The 17631-nt window shown below is 30.3% G+C and overlaps 3 protein-coding genes across 4 annotated transcripts; 1 reads left to right on the plus strand and 2 right to left on the minus strand.

Annotated features, from left to right (window-relative positions):
* Positions 1 to 250: 250 nt before the first annotated feature.
* LOC130897936 (uncharacterized) lies at positions 251 to 1237 on the minus strand. The gene is made up of 4 exons (XM_057806923.1): positions 1012 to 1237; positions 924 to 957; positions 696 to 865; positions 251 to 640 (listed from the first exon to the last, which is right to left on the minus strand). The coding sequence occupies exons 1-4, from the start codon at positions 1163 to 1165 to the stop codon at positions 330 to 332; spliced, it is 669 nt and encodes a 222-aa protein (XP_057662906.1). The 5' UTR covers positions 1166 to 1237; the 3' UTR covers positions 251 to 329.
* A 3000-nt stretch (positions 1238 to 4237) lies between these two features.
* On the minus strand, positions 4238 to 6164 carry LOC130898071 (60S ribosomal protein L18). Its single transcript, XM_057807114.1, has 4 exons — positions 6094 to 6164; positions 5876 to 5962; positions 5562 to 5820; positions 4238 to 4525 (listed from the first exon to the last, which is right to left on the minus strand). Exons 1-4 carry the CDS (start codon positions 6094 to 6096, stop codon positions 4308 to 4310), a joined length of 567 nt encoding a protein of 188 aa, XP_057663097.1. The 5' UTR covers positions 6097 to 6164; the 3' UTR covers positions 4238 to 4307.
* Positions 6165 to 6799: 635 nt separating this feature from the next.
* On the plus strand, positions 6800 to 16742 carry LOC130898072 (importin-7). Of its 2 annotated transcripts, XM_057807116.1 has the most exons (12): positions 6800 to 7040; positions 8909 to 9220; positions 9294 to 9599; positions 9867 to 10123; positions 10304 to 10485; positions 10566 to 10773; positions 11757 to 12438; positions 13117 to 13543; positions 13600 to 13803; positions 14842 to 15102; positions 16119 to 16262; positions 16321 to 16742. In XM_057807116.1, the coding sequence occupies exons 1-12, from the start codon at positions 6957 to 6959 to the stop codon at positions 16380 to 16382; spliced, it is 3129 nt and encodes a 1042-aa protein (XP_057663099.1). In that variant the 5' UTR covers positions 6800 to 6956; the 3' UTR covers positions 16383 to 16742. The 2 variants fall into 2 exon arrangements, with proteins under 2 accessions (XP_057663099.1, XP_057663098.1); XM_057807115.1 differs by having other exon boundaries at positions 16119 to 16742.
* Positions 16743 to 17631: the final 889 nt, after the last annotated feature.

Consider the following 17631-nt stretch of genomic DNA (forward strand, 5'->3'; position numbering starts at 1 on the left):
TTTTCAACATTCAATGACCGCATCCTTAAGCAACAGTAAAACATACTGAACACACTGTTTACACTATCTGACGTACGTTTCGTTACCATCTTCAAAGAGTGAAGGTAAACTGGTAAACAGTCTCTGAAGAGACAGACAGACAGTGTAATTGTGAGTGCTGGTGTAGTGGTAGTGTAAACAGTGTGTTTAGTACAAATATCACCAATGGTTCCTGAAATTCCAACTTAATCAGTAAGACAGTTAAAACATGTTTTTATTTAACCTACTTTTCAGTAGCTAGAGACTATAAAATTCTTTATTCTTTAATCTCAAATATGAAGTACAAAAACTTAAGTAGCTTGTTTATATTTCTGTTCTGCAGCTTTATCCCGTTTGCTAACACTCTCATGATTCAAAATATAAAATCTCAGTGGTTTTGTGTTCCATTCTTCGGCCCTATTAATTCCTATTCTTGCCGAATGAATCACTTTGAAATCTTCATTAAATGCAGGGTCAACCTCCAGCCACAATACATCATTTTTTTGATCTGTCAAGTCCAGTTTGTTAATATCTTTAGTTATATTCAAGGCAATGCATAATTTTGAAGGACCATCGCATAACTTAAGAGGTTTAAATGATTTAGGAGATTTTGATTTTGCAGCTGAAATTAAGGAATATTTGATTTTAAAACTATTTTTGTTAAATATAAGGAATACCTCTAAATTTTTCCATAACATCTAAACCACAAACAGGCTCTAATGCTCTCAATAAAACTGCTGCACCTGGTTCCAAACTTGAAATATTAAAACAATGGTACATTCCATAGGTCATATAAACATAACAAGTTCCAGCGGGCATATACATAGGCTCATTTGCCTCCGATCGCCTTTAAGGAATAGAAAACGTTATTATGAATGTACAACTTAAAAGATAAACTTTCTTGCCTGCCATTGTAAGAGTGTGATGCTTTATCTTCACCTTAAATAGAAAAAAATTATTTGTTATTGCCATCTTATGTATTTAATCTTTTACCTCCTAAGTAACTTTCAGTTTCTACAATTCGTCCTTTTAAAATAGTATCATTGTCAATTTTACGAACCAAAATTTTTCCTAGTAAAAATAAAGCTAAATCCTGGCAAGATTTTTCCAAATCTTCTTTAAGTAGTCTTTTCTTATTCACGTTCATTATAAGAAAATCAATTAATTTGAATTAACCATCAACTTAAAGTAATAAACAAAGGTAATGTGGAAATCATAGATAAATATTATGTATAGAGTAAAATAAATGGTGCATTCCACTAAGCGTTCACGGCGCCTCAAATACTCTCTTGGGCGTTCTACGTAGCAACGACGATCGTTGCAGTTGCGGCTATAACATCACTCATGACGTCATAACCAACGTTCACAACGACCTCTGTCAAAAGGTGGACCAAAGAGAGCGTTGAAATAATTAGTAGAATTTTCAAAACTCGAGCGACGCAAATTGCAACCATGAGAATCTGTCTCATTATTTGATGCGGTATATAATATCATAAGTACTTTTGAAGCATTCTTGTGATACACCACCATTTCTCACTATCGAAATTTTGATTTTACTTTAGTGTAATTTAGTTAAATACTCCACTAAAAAATTCAATGACTTAAAATAAAATCTACTCCGTTATGTCGAAGAGTTACTGATGTTTGTTCGAAAGAAAGAGGCTTAAGTGGTGTTGATAAACGGCGCAGCTTCCGCCATTTATCAAAAAATTTGAAAACTTTATTAAACATAGAAAAATTAAAAACTCTAGGAATTAATAACTATCTATAACTTAGAAACTTTGTTGTAGATGAGCTCACCTTTATGTCTTACGAAAATAAATTGTATCAATTATCATATGGGGGCATCCATTAATTACGTGAGCTCAGAATGTGGGTGGAGGGGTTCAACGGAATCTCAATTAAATCGAAATTGTAAGACATGTGGCATTTATTTTGCTTCGTGTGTAAAGCACAGATCAGCTCTTCATTCGGTTCTATGAGAAACTGTAGTCAGGATTCAGCCAATACGTGTGGTCAAACGACGTGCTAAATAGATGCTGTGCGTTGTGGATGAAAGTTTGGAATGGATAGAAGAAGAAAACGTAGACATTACCCGGGACATTTCTAGCACTACCAGAAATCCCAGATGACGTGTGTCCAATTATTGGTTCATTATTTTTCCGAATACTAAAAAAAATTAATTTAAAATAATATTAGCGTCAATCTCACCTAAGGGAGGGGGGAGTCTAAACTGATCGAAAAATGGTTCACGTAATTAATGGATGCCCATAAAGGATTTTCTTAATATTTTAATAACATAATTTACAAATTATAAACATTGATTTATTAATTATACAAATTAATTTATTATTTCTGTCAATCCAAAATAATTATAGAAAATCCTGAAACTCATCAAATTTAAATTATAAATTTTATTGACTTTCTTTAATAGGTAAATGAGATTTCTACCTGATGACATGATTTAAAGTTTGGACAACCAAATGTTATTCTTGTTTCATATTTATTATAACTATGTGTTACTTCATTATTTAATATTTCCTATTTATAATGTGTATAAGTGAACTATTATGAAAACTACAACGCCTGTGACTTTAACCTTGGATAAGATAGATCAGCTGATTTCGAATTCTAACCTAGAACAACATTTTTATTAGTTTTCGAACGTCATTTATTTTTGGTGAAAATGTCAAATTGTATTATACTAAATTAAGATCAATCAAGAAGACTACAGTTTTTAAGCACAGTGCCATAAAGCAATAAGTGAGTGTTTAATTTCCATCGAAAACTGAAAATCGCAATCAACCGATAGGTCTGATCCAAATCATAAAGAAACATAATCGATATATCAACATAAAGAAAATATTATTTTATAGTTTTTATTCTTAACTCTATGTGTATTATGAATTCTATGTATCTACTAGAAACGAAGAATTGTACGTTTCATGTAGTTATGCAACACTATTTACATATATTTTTCAAATATAACGAAATTTTTATATTGTGAAATCAAACTTTCTGTTTTTATTTTGTATGCATAGCTGTCTTTTAAATATATATATAATAGCACTTTTTCAATTGTAAAAAATTTACAAAATATATATTTCAACTTCTTTAAGCTTTGTTTTGTTCTTCATCTACTCTTTTTACTATACCTCTCCATCCGTTTCTTTCTTCTGTTTTCTCTCCACTCAGTTACTCCAAATCTTCTCAAATATGATGTTACCTCTCCTATCCATTTATTTTCCGTTCTGCCTCTTCTAATTTACACTCTCTTGACAATTCTCACGCCTCAACCACTTGCGTCTTTGGGCTCTGACTATTTGTGTGATATTAGAATAGTTTTATATTTCTTTCATATCAGCATGCGTTCTGCTCAATTGTTTAGTTTCACCCCCTCCCTTCCCAGTATTTTTTGAGTACTTTTCTCTCCCTATTCGTAGTGACAATTCCTAGATAGTCGAAGGACGCAATTTTTTCAAAATGATGTTCTTTGTTTTCCGTTCTGCAAGGTCTGTTTTCTCCCTGCTTCTCCTTTTTCTGTTGCATTTCCATATATTCAGTCTTTTCGCCATTTACCCTGAGGTCGATCTTTTGATTCATTTTCCAATCTACTATATAATTCCTTCCATGATTTGGCTAGTAATATCGTCTATGCTAAAATTAGATCTTTCCGCTGATAGATTGAACATTGTGTCTTTATTTACGACCGCCAAAGTGCAGCAGAGCGAAAGGAGTGAAGTGAAAATATATACGCTCTCAAGTAAAGACTTGCTGTGAAAAGCACAATGTATACATCAATTAGTCTCGATTCCTGACGACTAAACACTAAAAGTGGACCTGCATACGCCACCCTAACGTTCTCAAATGGGTAACCACCAGATTGCAAACGTGATTGTGGCAGGTTTCTCATAAGGGGAGAGACAGTTTAACCTTCGATTCTGCAACATCACACACAGTTTTGATAAGTAGCTCTGGATATGTTTCTACCACCTATAGGCCAGAAAATTTCCTAATGGAAGCTAGTTAGTAATAACTGAGGACCAGCATGAAGTAATTTTTCATGTTATTTCCTAAACAATAATTTTGTGTAAATATGTTTGGAATGTACCAAAACGGGATGTTTTTTGTCTAATTACCTGGTCCTTTGAGCCCCAATTTATATTATAAGTTACCCACCCCTTAGTAGATGTTATTTAATAAATATAAAACAAAAATGCATTTTACTGAAGTTCCTATTTATTTAAAAAATAAATACAAATCCAGTAGTAACATAAAGATCAACTAATCTATTTCTTGTAACCACATGATCGCCTGCGTCCACGAGCCCTTTCAAATTTACGTCCCTTTGAACGAACCAACGGTTTAGTATGACTGTGTGGTACACCAGGAGCTAGACCAAAGTGCTTCACAGCTTCACGAGCATTGCGTCTGCCTTGTAACAAAACTGTTTTAGAACCGGTTGGAGCTCTAAGTGCCAGTTGGTCAAATGTAATAACTTCACCACCTGAAAACATGAAAAAAATTTTGTCCTAGCATCTAACAGAAAATATTACATAAATATGAAACAAAGTAAATTCATAATAAGTTAATTCACAATCTGATCTAGGCAAATAAATGAGTTGGTGCTGCGATCATTTCTAAAAGATGCTTAGAATAAAGCTTTCTTAGAATAATTAGAATGCAAAATTGTTCTTTATAATTAATTTATTCAAATAGTTAAATCCAGCTGTCAATGTTTTTTCAACTTATTGGTGGTTCCACACACTTGTCTTCATATTGATTAGTGAATATAAATCAAGACTAAAAGACTTAATTCCTGGCATTTTCAGAAGATGCACGAAACTAAACAAATGGAGTTGTCTATTACCATGAAAAATGACCCTGGTGTTTTCAATGTTCTGCTTTTTCTAATTGTCAATACTGATGGTGTTATCAGTCACGTTCTTGTGAATTACATACTGAATATACTGTTTACACCACCTCTACACCAACAACTAACAACTATGAATATCACCAACGGTTCCAGATATTCCAGCTTACTTGTGAGTTACATCAACAAAAAAGGCAAATAGAAAAATTTTAAACCTTCATATAGAATGGTGGGCATATGAGAATGTAGTGTCCATAGACAAATGTAGTAAATAGTTAATCCAACAGCAGTTATAAATAAATGAAACAAATTTTTGTTTTAATTAATGATTTGTCTTGATTTTAAATCTCTTTTCTATGAAAATCAGTTTAAAACAACAGATTTGACACTTTGACCAACTTTGGTCTTTATCAAAATATTATGGCCTAAAGTCAAGACAAATAATTAAAAAAAAATAAGTCAAATATTTATATTGATACTTAAATAAAATACTATCTTCAAAAGAAATAAACTTTTTGTCATTCCAACTCGTCAAATTCATATTTGATTTAGAAATCAGTTGTATATGAAATATTTTATTTTTTGATAGTAAAACGATATTTCAATTTTTTGGTCTTAAATGATAAAAAATTTAGAATTAAATTTTATAGTTAAAAAGAACTGGACTTACCAGCTTTCAAAATTCTTGCTCTTGCAGTTTGGGTTACACGAAGAGCACAAACAGATAATTTTGGAATTTCAAAAATTCTGGCATCATCAGTTACTGTTCCTACAATAACTGCCGTAAGTCCTTCACGGCCAGGTTTTTTCATTAAACGAGCTAATTTAGATAGCGAAAGTGGTGGTCTGTTTATTTTACTCATAAACAATCTTTTAAGAATGATTTTGTTAAATTTAGCATTTGTACGACGGGCTAAATAACGATAAAGCTAAAAAACAACATAGATTTACTCATTTTTTATAATATAATGACCAATAACTTACTTTTACTAAGAGCCTTAGATATACATCTTGACTTTTAGGTTCTGTTCTCCTAACTTTCCGATCATATTTATGATTTATGTCGATACCCTGAAAAATACAGAAAATATTAACTTAAAAAATAATTACATTGCTTCACATGATTAATTCAATTTATTTTATCAAATGTGACCCAAAGATGGTCTGTATTTTCAAAAAATTAAAAGTATGTATTGACCTACCATTTTTGTCAAGTTTTTAGAAAAGAAAAGAACACACCACGCATGCCAGTGAGTGTTTATGGGCAATGACAAATGACAAGTGACGTCAAAATAAAAATAACCAACTATAAAGTGACAATAAAGGTATGTTCCATTTCCAATTTGAATATTTAACTAATAAAAGATCATGTCAAATCCAAAGATCGGATTATCATTACATTCAGATACTATGCCCCTATTTAGATGACTTTCAAAATTTCAAGACTTTAACACTCTTCCTTCTCAGTTTTGACATATTTTTTGTTAAATCTTGAGCATTGTATACAGTTTTAATACTCTAATGTAATCAAACAAAATATTTTTTGGACCGGCTTTTCAACATAGTATAAATTTGTACTGATAATAAGTAAATAATCAGTGTTCATGTATTATTGTAGAAGCTAATCGAAAATTGTTCTAATAATTGTAATACATTCAATATATATGATTTTTTCATTAAAATAGACCTAAGTGCATAATTATTTCAAATGAAAGACGAACAATTGAATAGCAATAAATTCTGCTCCTCAAAAAAACTCAAACAACCTGATCTTACCTTTGTGCAAGTTCACATGGTTTAGTGGCTGAATATTTAAAAAAATGGAAGGTTAAATAAATATTCAAAATATTTAGGAATTTGTTTTAAATTTCTAAGAGTAGAACATGATAGAGATCAGTCATATTTGTCAATTTACTGTCAAAGAATTTTCATTTTGTCAAACGTCAAAAAGTATCGTGCGCGAAGTGCGGGTACCGAACATTTTATTACAGAATAAAGCATTTTTTTACTTCTTCAATATCTCATATTTTAACAAAACTAAGTTAGAAGCAGCTGATTATTAAAAATGGAAATCAGAAAGTTAACGGATTTGCTTCGGGCAACTATAGATCCTAATCAACGACAGCAAGCGGAGGCTCAATTAGATCAGGTATTCCAACTGTCCATGCGGTCAGGCTTTTATCAAGAGTTTTACAAAAATTTACTATCAGTTTTTTGACTTATTGTATTCGTATTCGATATTAAGTTTTAGTAGATCATTTTAGAAGTGCTATTGATCTTTTTTACTCCTTGTTAGTTATTAGACACAGTTTTACATTTACATCTACTTAATAAACGTCATTATATTCCTCACACATCTAATAGGAATAAAAAGCTATAAAAATGTCAACAAATGATTTCACATTATTACATGACCATTTTTTTCAGGCATTAAAAAGGGTGTTCAAAAAAATTGCAACTTTTTTATTAGATAATTATACCAACAATTTCTACATTTATCTAAAAAGATTTCCATATTAATTATCAGCAAAAAAATTATTGCTTGACCTCTTCTGTTATTATTTTACTTTCAACTTCAAATTTATTCCAAATTTCAATAATATTAATAACTTGATAACTTCTGTATTGTACAAATAATTCTTTTTCAAAACTAGATTTTTCAAGCAAAATTAATCTAAATTCCCATCTAAAAGTTTTCTATTTTTTAGTTTATGAATAACTTGGCATTGAAAATGTATTTCTGAACTTGGTAACAATTCAATTTCCAGTCCTTGAATTTATTATAAAATTCAAAATAATTTAAAATTGCATTAAAAAAAGCATAGGTAGATCAAAAAATTACATGATTATGTCATATCAAATATTTTATGAAATTTTAATTTGACAATTTTTATGTATCAGTAATGTTTAATATATGTATATCTCTGAAAATTTTTCAAAGGTATATATATGTGTAACAAAAATTCTGTTGCCTTTAATCTTTAATAATAGTTACCAGTTGTTTAAAAAATGACACCTAACACATTACAAAAACAATTTGCATCAATAGGCTTTTTATTTTTCAGAAAATATACCATTAAAATGATCTTCTTTAGCTTCAGTTACGCTCAAAATTTATGTTATTTTTCTTTTATTAAGGTGTTTAACATCTGCTACTACTTGTTAAGTTATCATTATTTATAAATTAATTTTGATACAGGTTTAATCTAACAATATTCCTTGGAATAGATGTAATGTGTGTTATACTTAATATACTTTATACAAAGCCAGAAATTGTTTGATTGTTTGAAGCATTAACGTATTTTTGACTACCGGATTATTTGTAGAACTGCTCAGAACTGTTTTGTAACAACCATTAATTGTTATTGTACATTCCTAGGGTCTAAGATAGTTTAAAATAAACTGTCAAAACAACCTAGTAATTTTTGTAATAGTTTTAACAATAAAAGAACAAAAGTACAATATACCTCTTTATAATACATATATGAAGATGTTGATGATATTAGTTCATTGTTATAGAGTTAAATTCCTTTGAATGAATGTTTTAATGAATTTGAATACAAATATATGGTGTCTGTTATAAATAAAAATGTAATTGTCCCTGAAACACATAGGAATGTGAGATGATTCATCAAAGTAAATGAAATTATTCCTGTGTTTTATAGTATGAACATTTATTTTTCTAATTTATAACTTTTACCAATTGAAACCTTGTTGATCTCAATAATATGACTTTATACATTTAGAAACACAAGGTGTGTTGGAAATCAGTATATATAGTACAAATAAATATTGAAAAAATAATTGTTTTTCTAAACAAAATAACTACTTATCCTTCAAATTTATAATATAGATAATTTTGAAAAATACAATCTTAGTCTTATTCATATAAAGAGATGGTTAAAATAAATTTGAAAGTGGACTTGAGATGAGATATTAAAAATCAAACAAATTCATATTTCATTCCTAATGTTCATTTACCTGCCAATTATTTTAATATTATTATCTTATATCTAGATACATAAGATAATTGGTTTTGCTCCATCTCTTCTTCAAGTCATCATGATGTCTGATTGTGACATGCCAGTCCGACAAGCCGGTGCTATTTATTTAAAAAACCTCATATCAACTAATTGGCAAGACAGAGAAACAGAAGCTGGACAGCCTATGCCGTTTGCTTTACATGAACAGGATAGAGCACTTATAAGAGACAGCATAGTTGATGCAGTGGTACACGCACCTGAATTAATTAGAACTCAATTATGTACATGTGTAAATCACATGGTTAAACATGATTTTCCAGGGAGATGGACCCAAATAGTTGATAAAGTGAGTTTATCATAACTCAAAATATTGTTCAACTTATCATACAACAATCATACCTTTATTTTTTTTACCACAGATCAGTGTTTATCTATCAAATCCAGATCCTAATGGTTGGCACGGAGCTTTTCTGTGTCTCTATCAATTAGTAAAAAATTTCGAATATAAAAAAGCAGAAGAAAGAGGACCTCTACATGAAGCTATGAACCTTTTATTACCACAATTATACCAGTTGGAAGTTAGATTATTATCAGATCCTTCTGAACAGTCTGTACTGTTGCAGAAAGAAGGGTTGAAAATATATTTTGCATTAACGCAATATATTTTACCACTAGATTTAATTAGTCGAGATGCTTTTGCTCAGTGGATGGAAGTATGTAGACAGGTAAAACTTCTTCTATTTTCTTTATTTAGATTTACTACAAACTCAAATACAGGAATTAGTTATGTTTAGTTTTCTACCTACATTGAAATTCTGGAAGCTGACTCAATCTATGACATTTATTTTAAATTATTTTTTCTGTTGTAACAAGTTTCTCATTAATTATAAATCTAATTAAGTAAGCTGTTTCAAGGAATATAAGAAAATGGATTGTGGTCAATTGCTTAATAAAAAATAAAGAGAAAAACTTGATTAAATATTTATTTATAGGTTGTAGAACGACCCGTACCACCAGCAGCACTTCAACCAGATGAAGATGAACGACCTGATTTACCTTGGTGGAAGTGCAAAAAATGGGCACTTCATATCCTTTATAGAATGTTTGAGAGATACGGATCGCCAGGACATGTTACTAAAGAATATAACGAATTTGCAGAATGGTATTTGCAAACTTTCAGTGGTGGTATCCTTGAAGTTTTACTGAGAGTCCTTGATGGTTTTCGTGGAGGCAATTGGGTACCACCAAGGTATTTTATTTGTAGTATTTTGAGTAGATAATGATGAAATTGGTGATTGTCATTTAATGAAATCGTATTTTTTGGAACTTTTTACAAATTAGTATGAGGTTGGAATTTTTAACAAATTTAGTTATTTTGATTATTGTTGGTGTTGGTATTCCACGTTTGTTGTATATAGTTAATTTACAGGGTACTGCAACAGACATTAAACTATCTCAATCAAGCTGTATCTCACGCCCACACATGGAAAATACTCAAGCCGCATATGCCTGCTATTATACAAGACGTTTTATTCCCACTCATGAGTTATTCAGCAGAAGATCATGAATTATGGACAGTTGATCCTCATGAATACATCAGAGTTAAATTTGGTAAGTACACATGAAAAATTTTGTTGGTTATATTTGATATATGACTATTCATTTAAAAACACATTTGTTTCCATTTTTAGATGTATTTGAAGATTTCGTATCTCCAGTAACAGCAGCTCAATCATTGTTACATTCATCTTGTAAGAAACGCAAAGAAATGTTACAAAAGACCATGGTAATGCTTACTACCATACTTACAAATACCGCTACTGAACCGGCACAAAAAGATGGTGCTTTGCACATGGTCGGATCTCTGGCTGATATATTCTTACGGAAGAAAATGTATAGGTAAACATAGTTAATTATTATTGTATATTAAGTATTTGAGTAAAAAAATTATGACTTGAATTTAGTAACTTTTCTTGAAATTTTTCATTTCATAATAAAATTTTCACTGTTTTCTTTATTTTTCAATAGTTTGAATTTGAACTTTGCTAATGTATTAATTATTAATTCATATACATTATTATTGTAGATTGGCTGAGACTTCAGTCGATGACCTTTTGATGCAATAGTATTAGAAAAGTTTATTCCTCCTTTCTCTCTTACTGAATTCTTAACTTTATTTATCTAAAAAGGAATTTTGAACAATATAGAGTTGATTAAGGGTTGCATTACACTGCAACCCTAAGGTTTATCTACATCTATCAGTTTCTATTAGACCCAATTTCATCAGGTGCTCCCTGAGGTAGCGTAGTGTCCTGTAAAAAAGACACCCAAGATGTATAGCTTATCTTGCTTGGGTTTCAATACTTCTTAGATCTGGTGCTTTGAAGGAAGTTATCAGATACCACCAAGTGCTTCTCTTTCAAAAACCATTTCTTTTAAAAGCATTTTTTTACAGTACCTTAAGGCTCTAAGTCAATGTAAGGCAGTTGTATTCCTACACTGGAAAGAGTATTGGTCTCTTAATTTCTTTTATTCCTGTATGACTAGGAACCCAAACTAGAGAGATTGTTACTCTTGTATATTTTAAGTTTTCTTCTGTGCCCATGCCAGTTTTAAGTTCCATCAAATTCTTTGATAGTTGCTAGACCAAAGAGATCAGAATATATTGAATTCTGGCTATTAGGATTTTTGGAAATATGGTATTCGAATTAGTATAATGACATTGGAATTGTATACTTTTGAAAAATATTGTTTTTGAAACATAAAAAATTCTATACCTTTACTTTTAGATTTTTTAAGGAGCTATTTGGTTCATATAAATTCTTTATATTCTTTAGAATATTTACAATTATGTTCATAATATTTTTTCTTTCTACTTACAGAGATCAGTTGGACCAGCTGTTTATAAAATACGTTTTTCCGGAATTCAGCAGTGACAGAGGTCATATGAGAGCTCGAGCATGTTGGGTATTACACTATTTTGCCGAGTTTACTTTTAAACAAGAAAATGTATTGATGGAAGCTATTAATCTAACAGTTCGAGCTCTACTCTTAGATAAAGATTTACCGGTTAAAGTTGAAGCAGCAATAGCTTTACAATCGTTACTCAATTACCAAGAAAGAGCACATAAATATATAGAACCACAAGTTAAACAAATTGCTTTAGAATTACTGACAATTATCAGGGAAACTGAAAACGAAGATGTTACGGGGGTAATGCAGAAATTAGTATGTGCCTATACTCAACAATTAATACCTATAGCGGTAGAAATATGTCAACACCTAGCTACTACATTTAACCAAGTTTTGGATACGGATGAGGGATCTGACGAAAAAGCCATAACAGCTATGGGCTTACTTAATACTATCGAAACGCTTTTAACTGTGATGGATGAACACCCTGATGTTCTTAGATTATTAGAACCAACCGTTCTTCAAGTAATTGCGAATGTATTACAAAATGAAGTTCAAGAATTTTATGAAGAAGTTTTAGCTTTGATATATGATTTGACAAGTAAACACGTGTCACCAGATATGTGGAAAGTATTTGAATTACTTTATCAGGTGAGGGTTTCCGGATTTTGCTTTTTATTATCTGTCATATCTTTTTTCAATTTACTTTTATTTCTCCATCTATTTTAACTGTAGCCTCTGTAAAATATTACTTCTAAATAATATGTTTTTTCCAATTCTTTGGTCCCTGTTTTCATAGGTGTTTGCAATAATTATTTAATTAAAAATTTGTTTCTTCCTCCTTTCCTTTTACATTTTTATAACTAAAAAGTATTTTGAATCTTTTTCATAAATATTTTGCTGAAAAGAATTTGTGAGAATATTCAAGGACCTCAGATTGGCTATAAGAGGAGCACCCATTAGAAGGTTGCTTTAGAATCACCACAAAATTGTAAATAGTTGAAATCTATTCTTGAATAATTTAAACTTCAATTTGTATTTATCTAACTTCATATAGAAAAGTCGACAAAATTAAGCCAGTATAAAAAATTCATTAAAAATTTTTGCCAACATACAAATTTAGTCTTGGTTTTGCTGGTATATGATTATTTCATATCAACTTCATAAGAAGACTATAATAATTTCATTAGAACCCTATTCATTGAACTTAAACTGAATTTCCCAGATTGGGGGTTTAAATAATTAAATCTTTCAATTTTACAAGATAAATAGATTGGGTTATTGTTGCAAACTTCATAATTTATAGTTTTCAATTTATTCATTTGATAGGTTTTTATGAAAAATGGCATCGATCACTTCACAGACATGATGCCAGCTCTCCATAATTACATAACGATCGATACGAATGCATTCTTATCCGACGAACAACGCCTCTTAGCAATTTACAATATGTGTAAAGAAATACTCACGAAAGATTCCGGAGAAGATCCTGAATCTCACGCCGCTAAACTTTTAGAAGTTATATTATTACAATGCCGCAAGAAAATCGACCAGGCAGCACCTATGCTGATAGAATTGGCAGCTGCGAGATTATTAAGAGAAGTGAAAACCAGCGAATTGAGGACCATGTGCTTGCAAGTACTCATCGCCGCTTTATATTATGATCCACAGTTGCTGTTTTCCGTATTATCTAAAATGCCCGATTTTACAAATCACTTCATCAAGCAATGGTTACACGATACCGACTGTTTCTTAGGTAAATTATTTTATTTGTTTATAGTTTACAGTATAATAATATTTCTATTTGTTTAGGTATCCACGATAGAAAATTGTGTATATTGGGATTGTGTACATTAATTTCCATGCCCAATAAACCACCAGTATTGTTAGAAGTAGCTCCAAAAATAGTGCCATCATTAATTCTATTATTTGAGGGCCTAAAAAGAGCTTATGCAGCGAAAGCAGCAGAAGCTGCAGAAGAAGAAGAGAGTGAAAGCTCCGAAGGAGAGATTGAAGGTAATAAATCTTAATCTTAATAAATATTATAATAATAATGTTCGTGCAACTTGTTTATATCTTTTTTTGAATAAATTCATAATTTCTGTTTCTATTCAAATTTAATCGAATTTCTAAATTTCCAAAGAAAATCGTTTCTAATATGATAAAGCTGAAGAGTTTGATTGAATATGCTAATTTCAGGAACTAATTGTTCAAATGGGAAAGTTTTTTAGTGTTGATAAGAGAAGAACTGAAGGGAATAGAACAAAAATTGACAGTAGCAACAGAAACTATGGTTTGAATGTAATATTGTGATTATATAGAACTTACAAATGAATCCAAAATGGAAGAAGCAGAAATGCTAGAGCTGGAATCACACAACAGATGAATAAAAATAAATTAAACAGACAATTATATATGAGATACATGATGAATGAGTGAGACAAACTAATAAAAAGATATATACTTGTATAATGAATAGAAAATAATAGATGTAATCAGATGAAGAGGCTACAATGGTAATTACATCTGGAATAGAAGGCAGATTACAAGAAGATGAAGGAAATAGGCTGGAGAATACCAAACCAAAAGATTTTCTAATAATACATTAAGAAAATTCACATTCTCCCTTTTTGTGTCTTACAAAACCTTCAATGAAAAAATATCAGCAAATTCCTTCAATTTGTCTAACACTTCTACGCCTACGTATTTCACTGGGACCAAAACAATCAATTTTATTTGTTGATTTTTACATGTGATAATTAAATTTTGTTATAGATAATAATATAATATTTTTTTTCCACTTGCACTGGATCTAAACATAATATTGACAATGGTATTTATGATTAAATCTGTAGTGCTATAGAAAATATCCCTTATTTGCAACCCTCCCTTACGAATTACTAAGGGTGTTACTAATCGGGATAAACATGTACTAAACTATGATTAATTTTAAATTACTTCTAACCATAGTAAAAAACTTTATTTGCAACTGTTGCATCATTACAATGAAAATAAGTATTTCACCAAAATTAATATTTATATATGTTCTTTCAGACATACTTAGTTCAGATGAAGATGAAATCGACGATCAGGGTAATGACTATTTAGAAAATTTATCTAATAGGACAACTAATGTGTTGACAGCACAAGGCATGAACGTAAGTGCTACAATTAATGATATCAATGATACATCTGATGATGAAGATTCCAATTTCGAACCAAACGAAGAAACTGTACTTGAATCATACACAACACCATTAGATGAAGAAGACTGTGACATAGATGAATATCAGGCATTTAAACAAATTATGGCAGGTAAAAAATCGATAATTTCTAATAATTTTTGTTTAAATATTGTGTTAACTGTTTTATTCTCTCTTAATAACAATCCTGCTATTCTGTTCCAACTTTCTTCTTTAGGTCTGCCTCAGTCTCTTTTAGTAATTATCTTACTACCACTGGTACTATGACTCCCAAAGAACCTTGGACTCGTCCACCACATTCCTCCAATCATCACGGTCCAACGCTTGGCATCTCCACCCAGCTCCCGAAGATCCTCTTCGACATCATCCAGCCATCGTTTGCGCGGTCGCTCCAAATGACCTAGCCATCTGAGTCTTGACTTCTGTCACCAGGCTGAGGTCTTCATAGAGCCTGTAGAGCTCGGTGTTTGTACGGCTGCGCCACACTCTCTGCTCGCATACTTGTCACAGTAATTAATACTTTAATTACATATTTGAACATTGCTCTAAGAACTGGAATACTGTCATTTTAGTTTTTGTCGAAATTTAATATTTTTCTGAATTCTTTGTTACTGGTTATGGTTTTCTCATTTCCATGTGTAGTTTTTGTTTTTCACTTTCTCTTGATTGAGGTCAAATAACATCATGTCTTGTATGTTCAGGTGAATTGACTTTTGTTTTGTCAGTTCTTGTGTATTAACAATACATTGAAGATGATTGAGGTCGATTATCACTTCATGTTGATTGATAATTTCTGATGTCTATTGTCGTTGATTGAGGTAGAATCACATAAATTTATACTTGGGTAATATTCCTATTTTCCATTATTCTCGTTTTTTTTTTCTTCCCGAGATCTTTTAGCAATAATACTGTTGCATTTTGTTCCAGGCTTTCCATGATTTTTGACTTTTTGTTGTAACCAATTAATTCTTTTAAAAAATTTCATCTTTATTGTGTTACATTTACTAAATTTTGAAAATATTTTTTCCATTACATTACTTTGCTACCATCTCTCTTTCATTTTTAATGCTGCAGTGTTTATTATTTTGGAATTTCAAAATTTATATTTATTTAATAATTTTATTTTAGGACTACAAAGTCAAGACCCCGAATGGTATAATGCTTTAACAAATAATTTAAATGAAACTCAATTGAAAACTTTAAGCGAAGTTTGTGTTTTAGCGGAGCAAAGAGCTGCGGCTAGGGAAAGTAAAAGAATAGAACAACAAGGAGGTGAGTCATTGCGAATATATAATTTTCAAAATTTATTTAACGCAATTGTTTATTGCAGGGTATATCTTCACTCAACAAGCAGTACCAACATCTTTCAAATTTGGTGATGGAAACTCATGAATAATTTTGTTGCTTTTTATTGTAACCTTTCTGTGACTGAATGTAAAATTGACTCTAATGACCAGTAAGGTAGTTATTTGTACAGTTTTCGATTATATAAAAAAATCTTTTTCATTTTTTGATTAAGTGCCTTTTTATTAGAAATTAAGTACATAATTTTGAAATTGATAGCTCGTACTGCATGTTTGAGCGTAATTGCTTTTTTTTTGTTTTTGTACATAATTTTTTAATCAATCAAATCATCTTACATATTGAATTTCAATTGTTTTGAACAGATTATTTATCTTTTTATAAAAATGGTAGTTGAATCATTGTTTATAAATTATTGCATTTTAATAAATGTCTTGCTTTCAGGATGAACTGAACCTTTTTCACAGTAATATCTTTAAAACATGCTACAATAATCCTTTTATCCTTCTTTACATTTTTCCTAATTATTTTTATACCAATACTTGACAAAATAGAATGTTAAAGAGAATTTATTAAAACAAATAATGGGAAAAGCACATGAGAATCAAACAGATATTGATATGCTTTTTATCAATTTTCAAGAGACTTTTGACTCAATAAAAAGAAACAATTTATTGACAGAACAAGGTATAGATACACCTAAAGGAGTATCTGATGATATAGTACTTGTAAACAAAAGAAAATATAAATAGAGACAATGTTAAACCAGATAGTTACAAAGGGAAAGCAAATGGGTTTTGATTTGTGTTCCGTATTAAAACTCAATTTTTAGAGATAATACGAGCAATTAAAACTAAATAAGGTATAACAGTGATTTGTAATTGAACCATAAGTGCAACCACAATCAAAACTACGAAAATTAGTTAGAAAAACTACCATATCCCATAGAATCGACAGAGGCGAATTAACAAACAACCAAAGTGTAGAGAGTGATAAAGAGAATCAAAAAGAATGGGAAGATAACGTTTTTAAGAAAAGTAAACTTTATAGAAGATCTATCATATCACAAAGAAAAATTGAAGAAAATATAGACATGATAATGGAAATGATGATAAACATGTCTATGGAAGAGTTATCTAAAGAGATCAAGAAAATGAGGATAGATCAACAAGAATGCCAAGATGAAAACTATAAATGAATTAAAAACGAACGAACAAATGCAAGAAATAATAATAAACATGGAAGATAGAAAAGAACGTGTATAAAACGAGAAAAGAAGGAATAATATAGTAGTAGAAAAATCAAGAAAAAATAACAGCAGAAATGGAACATTTTTTAG

Source organism: Diorhabda carinulata, chromosome 9 (genome assembly GCF_026250575.1).
Source record: "Diorhabda carinulata isolate Delta chromosome 9, icDioCari1.1, whole genome shotgun sequence".
In the NCBI taxonomy this organism is placed as follows: Eukaryota; Metazoa; Arthropoda; class Insecta; order Coleoptera; family Chrysomelidae; genus Diorhabda; species Diorhabda carinulata.